The 17,815-nt window shown below is 35.0% G+C and overlaps 1 protein-coding gene across 1 annotated transcript in view; it reads left to right on the forward strand.

Annotated features, from left to right (window-relative positions):
• Gycalpha99B (guanylate cyclase 1 soluble subunit alpha 2) overlaps positions 1–17,815 on the forward strand; it is a 174,572-nt gene that overhangs the window by 130,055 nt on the left and 26,702 nt on the right. The window contains 1 exon segment of the mRNA XM_023161878.2: positions 14,705–14,884. Coding sequence (XP_023017646.2) covers positions 14,705–14,884 — 180 coding nt within the window.

Here is a 17,815-nt window from a genome sequence, read left to right on the forward strand (position 1 = left end):
TTTTTTGTTTGCAAAGTTATGATTTTTTTCTACACAAATAACTTGAAAACCAGTTATCCAAATTCGAAAAACTAAGGGCAAGCGCACACTACAGACTTTTTATCGGCCGATAGTTTAGTTGGATGCTTATTAGTATAGAATCGTAATGTGAGTCCGCACATCTGAGCGATTCCAGTTGTCCGACTGAATATTCAGAAACTAGTTGGATAGGCTTACCAATTCTGATTCAATTACAAAGTTGCACAACTATCGGCCGAGTTCTAATCAGACTGTGTGTTTATGACAGTGCGCAGACTCACCAACTAAACAGTCGGTGCCTGATGCAGACTCCGCACTCTACATTCCATTGTTGATATCTGATATCTGATATCAAATATTATCTAGTACCTACCTACTTCATCTTTGAATATACTTGGGTTTTCATTACATTTTTTTTTTTTCATAATTATGTCGAATATTGCCGAATGTTCAGTAAAAAATGTAATTGCTGAAGTTGTGCGCACAGGTATTGTGCGTCTTAAATTCGTATCTTGCTTCATAATTAACGGTCCGACTAGTCTAAAAAGTTCATTGAAGCTGGTTATGCTCATTCTATAGTAAGCGAAGAACATATTCCAGCAGCTTAGGATGGAGCGTGTAGAACATTCCTTGAACTATCACTTAAAATAGGGTGCACCAACCATTCACGGTATCTTTTGCTTGTTTTCTTCATATTTCTTCTTCGTGCAATGATAATTGCAATAACAGCTTTCCTCGATAACATTCCTCAATACTTTCAATACAACGCGTCAAAATATTATATACATCAACAACTGTTCAGACTTTTCAGTTGGTGGTCTGCGCACCCGCACCGAACCGAACAGTTTTGTTTGAGTAGTGTGCCCACACCAAACCCAACCAGACTAAACTATTGGCCGATAAAAAGTCTGTAGTGTGCACTTGCCCTAAAGATCATTATGTAGGAAATTGAAATGATTTCAGAAACAAGGGTCACATGACCCATCGTAATTGATAGCGCCATCTCTACGGCGAGAGAGGGGGGACTATTCACGTCCGCATTAACCAGGTCTGTACATAAGTTTTTTCAACATTGCAAACAGAAAAAAGTCACAAGGGGCCATAACTACGGTGTTGTTTTTGGCCAAAAAATTACGACTGAGCAGATGCCTTACAGTGGGGCAAAAGCCATAGATTGTTTTTCCACAAATGCAAAAGTTTTCTTCGTATTTTCACCGAATGAACATTTCATGTGTTTTTGAGGACTCAATTTCATTTTCACCCAAAACTTGATGCAAATTCTTTGATATATTTTTTTCGATAACTGAAAAATCGCCGAACCCGCAAAATATTTCTAACTTTTATGCCTCTCTCCAACAAACTGAATATGCTGAGCAGCTGAAACTGTAATCATATGTTCGAAACAAGTATACCAATAATAATAATGAAAAAATCGCTAATCGAATGTACGTAGTCCACGAAATTGTAACATTAGCCTCATTCCCGTGTTAGGTATCACACGTTAAAAGATACGACCTCTTCAGTCATTAGCTTGCACAAGTTTCAATTTCTGAGGGTTGTCGTTCATACGAGTGCGATAGCTGGTAAACGGTAAAACATAGTTTAAATATATATCCTATTGAAAACACTTTCCCAACACTAGAAACAAATTACGGTCTCTCGACGCGCGTTTCGCTGACAAAGTTAGCGTCCTCAGGATATCATAATGACCCAGTCCCAGTGATTATGACTCAGTCATAATGATTATGACTGAGTCAAAATTATTTCCCGAGGACTCAAACATGGTTAGCAAAACGCACGTTGAGAGACCGGTATTTTGTTCTGATGCTGGAAAACTGTTTTCAATGAATTCCTCCACGCCAGAGGTTCCAGTACGAACAACTAATTCACCTTAGTTTTTGAACAAATCCCATATATATCGAATAATATATCCTTCAACTGAAACATTTTTGTGCTCGTTTAAGTTGATATAAACGATTTTATGATTTCGAAAACTGTTTTCTATTTAGAGCAACATGGCTTTTCTGTCCATCTATTTTCTCATTGCGCCATAGTCTCCTTGACTTTTCCGATGAAAGAGTATAAATCCAGAATAGAATTCGCACTCAACTGGTCCACACAAATTCATCGACACTGACCCGATTCTATTTGTGTGCCAGAGAAGGTCTCGAGGCAGCTTTTCCATGAAAATGCAGTCAGCCGGAATACAAAGAGAACTGTGACCACCATTTATTTTCGCGTAGAGTTAAGAACCACCGGAGCGGAATAACGAAACTTCCTACTTTATCAACCGGTAAATTTTTCAGACATTGAGAAAATGGTGGCGTGACGTTGCGAGCATTACATTAGCTCCGATATCGGAAACAGGTCCGGAATGAAAGGGATCGAGTATTGATTTCGGAATTTTCATCCTTACCAAAGTTCGGTGAAGATGTTACAACCTACCGTTTTTCTGGCCTTCACGTCAAGATGAAACTATGACTAACATCTGAGAATCATAAAAAGTTTTCTCAATTGCTTCCAACGATGCAAACTTTCAGTTCCCTCATCTATCAAAATCAGCGTTTTTTGTATTTCTGTAGAGCGTATTATGTGTTCATATGTGTCCAAAACTATGAAAATACAAATCAAAATATCTTCAACTACTACAAAGTGACGGAACTTTCAATAATTGCCTGAATACATTGACATTCAACTACATAATATGTGGTAATAAGCTTGAGGTCAGTTCGGAATATGCTCGAAGTGGTTACCTTGAACTTCTTGACATATGAACAGCCTATCCGATATTTCACGCCGAACATTTTCGAACACAGTAACGTCAATATCTCTACAAACATTTATTATTCTCTGCCGTTTATCCAATATTGCAATATTGCTTCAAATAGCCCCATAAAAAAAGTCCAAATCTGGCCAGCGGGCTGGCCATTCTATAGGACCTCAACGGACATTCCAACGACCGGTAAAAGTAGTATCCAAATAGTTTCTTACTCGTCTGGAGTAATGTGGTGGTGCTCCATCTTGTTGGAATTTAATATCCATATCGAATTCATTGAGAGTCGCTTCGACGATTTCAGTGATGAGAGAGTCAACAGTAGTTTCCAGCATATTCAAATACAGTTCCCCTGTTGAATTTTGATCAATAAATAGATGTCCTATATTATGGTTTCCCAATATTCCTGCCCAAACGTTGATTTTTTCTGGATATTGGGTATGTGTTTCCCGGAAAACGTGAGGGTTGGTATCACTCCAATAACGGCAATTTTGTCTGTGAACATTGCCGTTTGAAAAAATTTACATTTGATAGGCAGGATACCTTGCAATGGTTTCCGTCATGATTTCGCAGAATTCTGTTCTTCAATCAGGGTCATCTTCAGTTAATTGGTGTACCATTTTAATTTTGTACGAATGTTACCTATTCCCCTTCAAAAGTCTCCACACAGTCAGTTCAGGATTTACTACCATCTCACCAATTATTTGCACTTGCTGTTCTTCCGGAATGGACGGATGACCTGGAGGCTTTTTGTTATGTACACCACCGGTAGTTGTGAATTTGTATACAAGTTCCCTCAAATATTTTATACAGATAGGACGATTTGAAAAACGTTCATTGAAATTCTTTTCGGTCTCGTGAAAGTTATGCGTTGCACCGTAAATAAAAATCGCATCAATCGCATCCAATGGACGAGAATTGACCATTTTAGAGATTTTTGACGTGGTATATACTAGTAAAACCGAAAACTAAATGAGAATATTCTAACTGAACAATGATGTTTATTGTCGTACTGACATTTTTTGTCGTTATTATAAACAAAAAATAACTTAACCAACCTTTTCGGGTTATTGGAATTGCCATATGGCAGATGAAAAGGAATATTTCTAGAAATATCGATATTAATGTGTTTGTCCTCAGGAAATTATTAAATGTTTCGCCATATTGTAGTACGTGAAGATATTGACTTTATATTCTAGGTTTGTGAAGTATTCTTCAGGAGCCTCAAAAAGATGTGTCACAAGAACCCCTTTAATTTATTTTCCCCAGATGGTAACGAGCCGCGATCTTGAAAGTCTCATCTGTCAATTATACATCAAAATGAAGTATTCATACATTAATTTCATTATCCCAAATTTCAATTCTTTGATTAAGCCCGTTCAAAAAATAAAAGGGGGGCATTAAAGAAATACACTGTATAAATGACACGGCTGTCAAAAAACGCAGACAGTTTTCTTCAGTAAACAATGTATTTGTTATATCTCCTATATTCATGATTCCTCAATGAACCTTTTTTCTGTACGAAAAATCACTCTCTAGCAGCGCTAGTAGTTCGATAGGGACAAACACTGCCTTATCATCATATAAACATACGGTAAAGTACAATTGAAAAATAATGTTTTCCACACAAGAATATGTTGCTGTAGCAAAACTGAAATTTGCAACTGTAAAGGGTAACAATGTTGTGACATTAAAACGTTGGCTTGCATGTCGTAATTCAAAAGTAACTGGAAAAAAAGTTAATTAATAGACAGGTTTGTATACAGACTCTAGTAAAAGAGTAGCGGTAGATTCAAACTGCAATAAAATAAATTTAAAATAATTATGAATTTCAGATACATTTCCGAGTGAAATATGAATGGAATATAGATGGTAGTGAAATAAATTTAATTGAATATATTAAATGAATATAATTTAATAAACGATTGAAGTTATATCTCATTCTAATCAATGGCAATTAACTATGAAGTGTTTACTATTTATTTATTTTTTGCACTGTTAAATGCACTCTTCTCGAAGCATGTATCCATTTCTTACATCTAACCTCATCAATATGAGGTTTTATAAATGGTATAAAACAAACGTTTCACGGATATCGATTATCCGACGTATAATTCGCAAAACAGCAATGCTTTGTTAGCATTATACTAGCACAAAATAATTTTTATATCAGATTTATATTTTCAAATAAAAAATTAATTATTACGTAAATAACACTGGTTTACATGTGAATAGTTTATGGTCGTCCCTACTACTAGTGCTGCCTCTCGTGACACATGATTGTCACCTTCATGTCGTTTGTTTTTGGACGTCATATAAACATTTTTTTCATTATTGAAATATTCGTTAAAACATTGAATTTCCTGAATATGTCTCACATCAAATAATTTTTTCGAAGCTGATAAAATTACGAGTTTTCCCATTTAACAAAAAACTGTATTTCTGTTGATGAATAAAAACGGGGGAAACATTTTATTTTCGTTTTTTTAACAGATTGAGAGTTAACAAACATTTGAAAACGAAAGTTATCAGTAATTCAAAATTACCTAACCTGTATATTTTCGAAATGTAATACAGGGAATAATTCTTTTCGTATCATAACAAACAGATAATAAGTCAATATCTGAAACGGGAAGTTGTTAGTAATTCAAAGTGACGTTAATTTGAGGCCATAATGAAGATCATCATCTCAAGAAAACGAGTCATTCTGATTCCTTATAAAACAGCTCATATATGTCATTATGACCATCATCTGTGAGAATTCGTTATTTTCTTTCATATTATGACCAGACTATCACAAACTTGTATTGGAGAAATTTTTGCAACGGGTATCGCACTGCTTTGTTATTGATTATCCATCTTAAGCTCTGAAATTCCTACCAGCAATTCATTACAAGCTCTTTGATTTCAAAAGCAGTCCGTATCTGCCCAAGAAAATAATATTCAATAGAGTTGAAACCACGCATTGCTGCCAAGTCAATAGTTTCACTCATTCGTCGTGGAATTATGGCCATTATCATCGTTAGTATGCAAAATGGAGTCGAACTTCCAACTTATTAGCACGTAATCGGTGCTCTGTAAGAGTAATTCGGTAGAGCTGAGGTTGCATACAAAATGAGTCGAGGAGTTGCTAATACGTACTCCGGGAAATAAATTGTATTCCACCAGAACCTATACTGGTATGCCCAGAACCTATCTTGTTCCAACAAGAAACAGGATGGAATTTCAGACTTGGTATAGGAAACGGGGTAATTATTTCATCAATTATTCAGAACTTCTTAAATATATACAATGTATTGATGAATAATTGTATTTCGGAAAAGTAAATTACCTCACATACAGTGTGTCAATTTGAAAACTTCCCACCCTCAATATCTCCCTTCCAGTACATAATATGAAAAAATGGTCAGACAGGTCAACTTTATTTGCAAGGGGGACACTCTGAATGAATATTTTCAACCCTCGGGGTTCAACCCCCTAGGAGGGGTGGATGTTACCCTCAGAATTTCAAATGGAAAGGGGGGTCAAGTGGCACATCATTTTGAAGGGCATTCAATTCGCTTGCCGACGGTGCCCTCATTTATTATTTTCCGATCAGCAGTATCCGAAAATGTAGTTCTAAACTAATAGAAGTAATTAGAATTGGCCTATACTAAAATGCCTGGTTATCAAGTTAGTATGCAAAGAAATACAATTTATTGACTCTCTTATAAGTAAAACTTGTGATGACGGGTCAGCTTTTCAACTTTCCATCAGGGGTAAAATTAGACAAGCCTTAAAAATTTACATTAATTAGTTATCTGATTTCGGTGACTTTCATTTGGGTTTATTATCGGATTTAAAACTCTTATCCCTTTTTTGTTACTTCTGCTATAAAAAGTATCGTTTTTTGAGCAAAAAAGGTGTTCATCGCATTCAAGCCATTTGGTAGTACTATCATTTCAGTTTCATTTGTTGAGCTGATCAGCGATACCTTAGAAAGTGTATAAATTGTAAGAATGGTTTACACTATCCAAGACCGAATTGAAATAATTTTTATTTATGGAGAGGTGGGCAAGTGCGCACGAAGGGCGGCATCTCTTTTTAATGAAAGAAATCCAAATCTTAATATAAGTCACCGGTATGTGCTTGATTTGGTGACAAAGTTTTCCGAAACTGGTTCGGTGAAGAATAAAAAAAGGAATAACCCCAGAGTACTGAATGAGGATGCTCAAATTGAGGTGTTGGGAACATTTGCTGCAGAGCCGACTAGCTCCTTACGATCAGTAGCAGAACAGACGGGAATGTCACACGAGACTGTAAGGAAAGCACTGAAAATGCACAAATTTCATCCATATAAAATGCAGATTCTCCACGAGCTCCATGAGGATGATTATGACAGAAGAATAGAATTCTGTGAAATCATGACTCTTCGAATCAATGCTTTACCTAATCTTCTGTTCAATATCTGTTTCAGTGATGAATGTTCATTTTTCCTGAATGGCAATGTTAATAGGCAAAATTGTCGCTATTGGAGTGACGAAAACCCTCACAATTTTCGAGAAGGACATACACAACACCCACAAAAAGTTAATGTTTGGGCTGGTATTCTTGGAAATGCCATTATCGGACCTTTATTTTTTGAAGAAAACTTGAATGGTGATCTGTACCTAGATATGCTTCAAGCACCTATCGATCCACTTATAACTCACGAGCTCGAAACTCAAATTGATGCACACGGTAATTTACTGTTGCAGGAAGATTTGTTACATTTCCAACAGGACGGTGCGCCACCTCATTATTTTCGCCCCGTCCGACAATGGTTGAACGAGCGATTCCGGGAGAGATGGATTGGCAGAAGGGGATCAATTGAGTGGCCACCGAGATCACCGGATTTGACTCCATTAGATTTTTTTCTTTGGGGATATCTCAAATCTGTCGTTTATAAAACACAGCCCACTGATATGGATGACCTCAAAGGACGAATTACAGCAGCATGCCGGTCAATTAGTGGTGAAGTTTTCCAAAATGTTCGAGAGGAGTTCGAAAACAGACTGTATTACTGTTTAGAGCAGAATGGACAACATTTTGAACATATTATCAGATAAAGCGTAACAAGATGGTTGAAATTTGTTTTTTGCAATTTAGTATTTTTTGTTTGCACTCGATGCGTATTTCGTTAACTAAGTAGTTCTACATTCCTCTCACATCCACGAATTCGAATATTACTCAAGGGTTGGAACGATGCTACCTAGTACGATGCTCACCTTTTCCAATAGTCCATTACAATCATTTGTTTTGAATACCAACCTGAATACCAAACATCTAGTGCGGGCGAGTTTTAATCATTTATTCTTATTCACTTCTAATCACCGTTCGTTTGGAACGTTATTGTTCAAAAACTGCTCATCAAAAACTAATGAAAAAGGTATCATTGGCAAGAGAATTGAATGCCCTTCAAAATGATGTGCCACTTGACCCCCCTTTCCATTTGAAATTCTGAGGGTAACATCCACCCCTCCTAGGGGGTTGAACCCCGAGGGTTGAAAATATTCATTCAGAGTGTCCCCCTTGCAAATAAAGTTGACCTGTCTGACCATTTTTTCATATTATGTACTGGAAGGGAGATATTGAGGGTGGGAAGTTTTCAAATTGACACACTGTATAATAAAATCTCATTCAGTTATGTACCCTTCAAAGTCCATTCACTTATCACTATCGTTTGGTTAATGCTTAAGAAAATATTCTCATTGAATATTTTCATTCATTTCAGTCATTCACTGATCTATGACGAAGAATGTTCTCTATGCTGATAGATTTTCTTATGAGGATATCACAAAATACCGCAAAATTCGAATATTGACTTAACGTGCTTGTTCGAACTCACTTGAGCGACTATCAACCTCTAGAGTTTTAGGTTCGTCTCAATTTGAAAATTTTGTTGACTATTATTCTGCAAAATGAATCAAGTTGAGTCATATTGGTCATTTGATGACAGTGTTAGGAAAAATGTAATATAACTGTTGAATGAAGTAAAGTTATCAATTTCAACATCTTCAATTTTCAATCTTCAACGTCATTTCTCAAACATGACTGATCGTTATTTCATTTTTGACAACACATCAATGAGAAACCATTAGTTTGATGATCATTCTCTAACATCGATAGACTCAACATTTTTGGTTAAAAATTTCTATGAATAATATCCAAGTTATGCAACATTTAAATGCTGTGGTTTGTGATGCATTCGCATAAACCTGCAATTCAGGAAAACATCATAAGAAAAAGTCTAATGGGCTCAAATCACGAGATCTTGGTGGCCAGTTTACATCACATACACATCAGCTGACCATACCTCAAATCGCTCGTGCAGAATATATAATGTGGCATGAGTTCTGTGGCACGTAGCGCCATCTAGGCCAAAAAAGTCGGCAATCATCGATCTAGAGTGCTTGCCGTTGACAGTGATGGCCTGGCCAACGTCGTTCTCAAAGAAATATGGACCGATGACGTCGCCAGCCCAAAATCCATACCAAACAGTGACTTTTTAAGGATGCATTGGACACTCTTGGATCTCATATGGACTAGTATCCTCTCAAAGTCGACAAACTCGTTTGTTCACGGACTCATTCATCCAGAAATGGGCCTCATCGTTGGAGATGGTTTTTTTATGAAAATTAGGATCAGTTGCCAATCGATCCAGAGCCCATTCAGCAAACACATGTCGTTGTCTATAGCCGTTTGCCTTCAGTTCCTTAGTCACTTGAATTGTGTACGGGTGCAGGCCCAAGTCACGACGCAAAATGGTCTGCAGGCCGAGTTCTTGTGAGCGACGCGAAATCGACCGCCTTGGATTCTCCTGCACACTCTTACAAACAGCGGCGATGTTTTTGGCAGATCTTGCGTATCGTCCACGTACGGGTGCTGGTTGATCATTTATTGAACCAGTGGACTCAAATTCATTCACCACATTTTCACTTAGCCTGCCGGCGGGGATTTTATTGTTCAGTCTCTCAACTGTGAGCAGCGGGCACTCTACCAGAACACGCTTAACAGTCACAGGCACTTCACACGCGAAACATTCTGGTGGCGGTTCTTTCCTCAGTAGATGTTCATGCGTAAGGCGAGTGTGGCCCAGTCGTAATCTGGTGATTATGACTTGATGGAACCGGTTTGTTGCTTTGTTGTTCCAAGGATATGATGTAGATTTAACTTCCTCAAGTTTAGAGAGTTTTTGAGACCAGTGGTGATTTCACATTTCAATAATTTCTCAATGGAGAAAGGATTTGAGATCTGTTGGCAATGCTTTCATACTGAGAGTACGGGCTGGACTTTCTAGACCATCCTGGCAAGTTTATCGGCTATATCGTTTTCGGTAATCGCACCTTTTGTTGAATGCTATATGCGTCCGTGTTGATTTGGCAAAACAAACTGAATAGTGTCGCAACTCAGTATTCGCTTGGCTCATTAACGAGAGGATTTTATTCGCTGTTTCACCCATTCATCATTCATCCAAATAATGAAAGAAGTCATTTGAAACCTTAATTGAATATTTATTGTATTGAAACGGAAAAAAATACTTAAGAAATGAACTAACACTAAAATGTTGATCAAAAAATACAATAAATGACCAAAAACTTACATCATACTGCCACCCAGCAAGATCGAAGAAAAGGAGATGTGCTGCATTGCTGAAACCTTTTCTGAAGATCAATTAGATACTGAATGAATTTCTCAATACTGTCTGTTGATGATCTTGACCTTTCTCAATATTTTTGAAGATTTATACGCTGATATTGCAACTTTGATCCGGTACTACTGGTACACTGTACTAAGGTAGAATGCTCAGTATGCAATCTGTGCAAAGTTTGCGTATTTGTAGATTGTTTTATATTTCTATATCGTGTGATCGTATCAATTTCGATGTCTATGAACTTGGAATTTTAAAAGATGGAATTCTGAATACTGAGTGTTTGTGTTTCAGAATATTGAAGTTGAGGTTGGGAAATTTTTCAATTAATGTATTTACTTGAATGAATTTGAATTATTTCATGATTATTTTTCATATTTGACAATAAATAACAACTAATTTGACAGTTGTAGTTTCAATTATCAAAGTTCGAAAGTCCCTATTGAAAGATCCGTTAGTAATTGTGCCAAGCCAATTTCTGATCGATTCATTCGCCTGAATATTCAGGTTTTTTGGGAAAAGTGAGCTGAGCCCAATAATATTGTTTACAGAACTATTAACTAGTTTCTTAGTTACCCATCACTCATTTCTCTGAATGCGAAACCAGTCATTTCTAGTAGTGCCAAATTACTGAAAGGTTTTCTAAGCATAAAACTGAATTATCAAAATCAAATATATGTTACTTGGCGGAAAAACATTCATCCAGGCAAATTGTCTAATGTCCAAAATTGTTTCAGCATTTCAATTGAAATTTTCAATATTTATCTCTCATGAAATGCATAGTACATGGAAAATTATTCAATTTATATTCAGCATTGAATGCAAAATAACCATGTGAGCTGTATTGTAGCGATTTCCAAATAACGGAAAATATTGTAATCACTGCAGGCGAATCATTTGGAAAACAAATTTTCATCGCCATAAATAACAAAACTGCTATCGATTTCACATTTTCAATTCATTGTTTATCATTAGCTGTTATTCAATGTTTCCCACTAAAATTGCATTCAGTGGTGTATAATAAAAATTGAAATAGATTCAGATATTGGTAGTTTCAGTATTTTCGTTTCAATTTATGAAAATAACGCCATTGTTAAACCAATAATGGATTTATGTAGAATGGGGTGCTGTGGTTTTAAAATGAATCGTGAATCAGGTTTCATTACCACTTCACTGAAAACATGTATAATTGATCAAAATTTGTCGAAGTTGGTGAGGGATACTGTGTGATTGATGGTCACTGTTTTCTGATAGAAAAAAGTTATTGAATATTCAATTTTTTCATATTTTTTCAAATCCACCTCAGAGCAAGATATAACGGTTTGAAAAAATATCATTATTTTCTGCTTATCTAGAAGAGGTCAGTTCACATATGAATATGTAATATACCTGGTAATAACTGTTGTTTTTCTAATAAAGGATCCTTAGTTTTCAATTTTCAGTGTGGACAACGATACAAAACTTACGAATTATCTACCAAATAAAAAGGAAAAAATTAACGTTGATACTCAAATGAAATCAAATCAAGTATTGTCATAGGTACCATTGAAAATTGAGGAAAATCACGACGTCTAATATTTCGTACCACTTTTGTTAGGGATCTTTGCCGCTTGTTTTTACCATATTTTGTTTGAGAATATATGCACGCGCATACCGTCACGAAAAATCGATACTCTGAAGTTAGCTTCTTCTTCAATTAATATGTCCATTACTTGTCAGTCGAGCGCATTTGGCCACACTCCTCTTGTCCATAGTGAGAAGAAGCTTCGTCCGGCGGCGCCGCTGTCTTGCTCGAAACTGAAATAAATTTTCGAATTATTAATCAATATGTAATGAGTGTACAAATAAATTGATTAATTATTAATAGATACAAATAATAATTATTGAAGTCTGAAAAAATTGAATTATTCCAGATGAAAAATTAATATTTGGAATACATGAATAAACTTAAACGAATAAACAAATGAAACACAGCGTGAAATAATTTTAAAAAAAAGTATAACTTCTTACATGCTTTCATAAGTACAAACACACACACACACACTTTTTTATTTAACGTTGGATAATGTCACACAAATAATCAATCAAAATTTATCATTTTTTATCTAAAGACTGGTTATCTGAAAGGAAGAGACTTGAAATTTGGATCATATTTGATGCTGGCGATATTATACGTGAACCTTTTTCTCAATCCACTTTGAGAAAAATAGCGCTAAAATATAGAGAATATGGGCTTGTGAGAGATCTGTCTGTTCTGTTTGAAATCTTTTTAAAATCTGTTTTTCCGTTAATCAGCTGTCACCCCCATACGAACGACAACTCTAAGAAGTTGAGAAACTTGTGCGAGCTATGGACTAACGAGCTCTTACCTTTTAACGTGTGATTCCTAACACGATGTATCGAATCACAGAATTACACTTTCTGAAAATATTCAACAAGGCTCAATTTTGTGAGAAATTGAAAGTCCACACTACACAGGGAAATTGAAAACTTTTCAAAGGCAAATATTTTCAAAAAGTTGAAATACTTATTTGCCCCCGTGAAATGATTGAATGCAAATATTGATGTACTGATATAATAGAAATGAGAATTCCTTTACTAACATTCTATTTCAAGACGAGGCAACATTTCTATCGAACAGGCATGTCGATTGTCAAAACACCACTTGATTAAAGAAAATACCAGGGCTTGTAGGTCGTGTTCATACGGCATATAAAGTACCAAACGTACATACCACTGATGATGCCGTAGTAGACACAAAACGTGCGATACTTCATGTCTAATTTGACCACGGCACACCACCCAGATTTGTTTCTTTTCTTCTACCTCCTATTGATTTAATCGAAATCAACACTGGATGCAAGAATACAATGCGAAAAGACCTCAAAAGGTCAATGTACACGGATTAGTAAAAAAAGGGAACCCTGGATTGGCACGCTGGATCACCTGATCTTAGCCTGTTGAACTTGAAGATATCTATATTAATTCTAAGTTCTATATCTACATATCTGGAATTAGCCGTGAAGACGGGCGAAACATAACAAATCCGAATCGAAATCGATCAATTGCTGTGATTTTTTTGTTGTGGTAAAGTTTCAGGTAACTGCATAAGGTCGAAATTCCATAGAATATATCCTGCTGTATGTTGGGTATTCAGCACCTGAAAAATTAAAAAACAAATCTGGTGTTTCATTTGAGAATGATTTCAATGCTCAAACGAAGGGCAGCCAATCAATTGAATTATCATTTTGAAAATAGTAGTAAACTTAAATTAAAAATTACCCTGTTCCAAAAAATATATAATAATATCGTTGGTTCGCTCAATATTTCTGCTAGAAATCGAACGTCAAAAAAGTGAGTCCTCGATAATATTCACTTTGTCTCTAGTTGTGACTTTAGACATTGTTCTTTGTACAGAGATAACAGCTTATCATTCAAAAAACCTATTTCAACTCCCGCCATTTTCATAGATACACTGGAATAATTTCTATGAAAAAAATGCCTAGCTTTTCTGAGGAAATTCATTTGGCAATTCATATTCGATTCGACTGAAAAAGGCTGTTCGATTTCTGAGGATTTCACCTCAAATTTCGAAAATAATTGAAAAACAAACTGGTTGTTGAGATTGAGCTCATTGAATCTGTGTTTCTCTTTTAATCATTCGTTAATTTCATGAAAGTCAAGGATTTCGTTGAAATGTATCAATTCCTTGCAAGGTTTGCAGCTGAAAGGGCAATTGGTATATTGTCCTGAATTTCACCAGGAGAAATTCACGACAAATTAATTACTTTTCCGTAGTAACATTTCTAGGAAAATTTATTTTGCGATCCAGAACTGATTAAATTCAAGAACCCTTTTGAATACAGCATAATAAAAATATCAGAACTGCTACTGACGAAAACTTGATTTTCTTAGACTTTCAGTAAAGCCAAGAATTCCACTCAAACGTTTCAGTTTCTTGCATGTTCTGCAGCTGAAAGATCAGTTGGTGTATTGTTCTGACTTTCACCATTGCCCTGAAGTAATCTCATAAGAAAATTCAATTCACAATTCATCACTAATACAATTTGAAAACTCTTTCTTTAGGATAATAAAAAGTAGCCAATTTCAGAACCGATATTAAAAGACAACTGGATATTATAATTATTAATGATAAGAGCAGTCGGTATTCCTGAGCTTTTCAATATCATTCACTCATTTCACCTAAGCCAAGGATTCCACTGAAACGTATCAATTTCTTGCAGGGTCTGCAACTGAAAGGCCAGATGGTATATTGTCCTGAATCTCATTCCATTCTGTTTATTGGTTCGCCTTTCATTGACGGTTTGGAAGGACTGACCGGAAGTGGCCTCTTCATCTCCGATATTCCACTTCACGACGCAACAAGGGATGTTATTTTAGTGGGAGAACAGGCGAGAGCCCAGGTATGATATATAAATAAAGGTAGATGAGTGTTCTGGAACATAATTGTAAGTGGTAATCAAACTTTCAGATTTGGGGAAAGTAATAGAGTTACGTCAGGTTACTGTATCAAATGAAAAACTCAATAAAATATAAATTATGATAAACTTGAGAGTAAGAAAGTTCTTGTTTTTCCTTAAATTTTCGACGAATCTATACATCTAGATAAAAAATATAACTCACACATGTTCACATAATAATAAATAGCATTCAGGTTTTCTACTTCTCTATCAATAAAAAAAATAGAAAACTTACAAAAAAAAATCATTAAGGGTGATAATTCCATGTGAGTGAAATTTTATAAATATTCAATGTTTTCAATTTGATTTCTTCAATTTGTAGATTTATGAATACAATTGCACTCTTTAGTGGTTTATATTACGCAGTAATTTTTGCCCTTCTTACACTTCAACAGATTCTCTATTGATTCAGCTTTGTTTATTTTTATATTGTGCAAGATTTTATACCCAAAAAAACATTGCAAAACTTTTTTTTGTGATGAAGAAGAATTAATTTTTTTTTCTAATTTGATAATGATTTTTGTGAAAATAGAAAAGATATTGATGAAATATAAATTTTTATAAAGATTATAAAGCATATGTATTTGTTGGCGTAGATGATGTCAGTAAGTTTCGATAATGTAATTGTGTAGTAGCTCCACTTGAAAACCTAGGCACGACCCATTTTCCACTAGCTGAATCGACAATTGGAGCGACTGCCAAGAAAAAGAAATCCTCTCTTCTCACATGTAGCATATTTCTATATGCTGAAGCACGAAATGAAATTCCCCCAACGAAATGCATTTCTCGCTGCGTGGAATATCCTAATTGTGCCAATAAATCATTTCCCTCTGCCTAATTATTCGATATTTGTTGGCGCCTGCTGGGATCAGCACGATTCATCACAGTATATGAATTTATGCTCGTTTCTTTCATTGTCGGGCTTCATAGGCAATTAGCTTTCAGTTTCATCAGGGTTACAACTCGGTTTTATGGTCATGCAGATCGATTATTTCATGAGAATGTAATCGTTTTTCAACAAATCAGTTTGTTTTTATTTCACACCATAGAGCTTTCACTGGTATTCTTTCGATATGTCAATTAGAGAATGTAATATTATAATGTATTTCCAAAATTTTGACTCGTCACGCAGAGATTATTAGATCTACCTCCATCTACTCTATTGAATATAGAAAAAACAGTTTTAATATGCAACGTACTCACAAAATGCATGTACACTTCTAAATATTAAAAAAATTGTATTTGAAACAAAAAGATGTTGATTCTTTCACCATCTGATCTACAGTTATTACCCAACTTAGCCAATGAATTTGATGAAAATAGTAGACAAATTTCTTATCAAAACCTTACCTAGGCTAGAAAGTTGAAGAGAACTCCAGTGGGTTAATTTACATGAGTGAACCCATCATATTCAGATATAGATATTCTCTCTACCTGCCCCTGATAATTTTTATGCATGCAATTAAAAAGATACCTTTTGGTATTATTATTATTTCGTTTTCAGTCTTTGATGACAGATTTCTGAGAGTATTCATCATCATCACTTTTTTTTGTACAGGTGAAATACTTCTATGAGATAATCATTGAGATGTCAATAACTATAAATGTCACAGAGTCAGTTCAAAAAGAAAAAGATGTCTGTATTGAAATTGAATCAGACGATGTGAAGAAACCCCAAAATGCCTAATAAGGAGACAAGAATATGTGAAAAAACTCCGAGTGCCTTATTGTTTTATTACTTCAAGGATCATATTTTTTCAAATAACAAACAACACGCAACACATATTTCGCTATAAAAAAGCTGTATCAGTAACGACTGACACGCACATACTGATTATGTCTGCCACAGTAGTAGACGAAACATTCAATACTCTATACCATCTGACCTGAAAGACCACTTACCATACAAACTAATCAGTTTCGTTAAGAAGCTGGGTTTATTTGGCTCGAGTGTGAATAAGTGTGAGCCACAATAAACCCTTGCGGGTTGTGGTGAAATGATGACTAGACCCACTCACTTTGGACCTAACCTAGCCTAACCCTCATACGTTACCCAAGAGGTGTAAATACTATTTTTGTTGAACGTTATCAAATTGAATTTATAATGGTTAACCTTTTAGAAAGATTATTAATGATTCATTGAACCATATATTCACCTACATTGGGCAGTGTAATAATAGGATGTTCATTGGGTTCTGAAAACAGAAAGAACGAATCTCAAAAAATCAGCTGGTATGGAATGGAAATGTAGATGAGAATATGGCATCACGTTCTGGTTAAACATGACTACCTCTCATGAGAAAGAAAGCTGAACTGGAGAAATTTCATACCAAGTAATATGCAACAACTAGTGTATGGAAAAACTGTTATTTAAGTGATATTTTGAACTAACGTCTACATATTTGTGTACGATTTCAATAAGTGATCTCTGAGGATTCGATAATTTTTTTTTATTTATTTATTTGAAAATAGGAAATCTTAATATAAATACAACTCCAAAAAAGTAAAAATGGTATATAAAAAATTCTAAAGTAGTATAAAAATTCTTCTAACAATAAAATACGTTCAAATGATATATAAATACAAGAAGCTAAAAAGCTAGAAATAGAAATGTGTTCCTGAGAATATTGTCTCATAAAACAGAACAAATCAGGAGTATTCAGAATAGTTAGTTCCATATTACAATTATATCAGGGCATAAAAACAATTATTCGAGTGGGTAGTTGATGAAATATTTAACATATAACAATGTAACACGATGTAACACAATGTATACAGAAAACATAAAAGCTCGAACCAATAAAACAATTCGATGATGTGAAACATAAAAATTAAAAAAAAAATCCAAAAATTCATAGAGTACGTGATGTAATA

Source organism: Leptinotarsa decemlineata, unplaced genomic scaffold, assembly GCF_025532065.1.
Source record: "Leptinotarsa decemlineata unplaced genomic scaffold, Ldec_3_MD MMD2_tig00026328_RagTag_RagTag, whole genome shotgun sequence".
Classification (NCBI taxonomy): domain Eukaryota; kingdom Metazoa; phylum Arthropoda; class Insecta; order Coleoptera; family Chrysomelidae; genus Leptinotarsa; species Leptinotarsa decemlineata.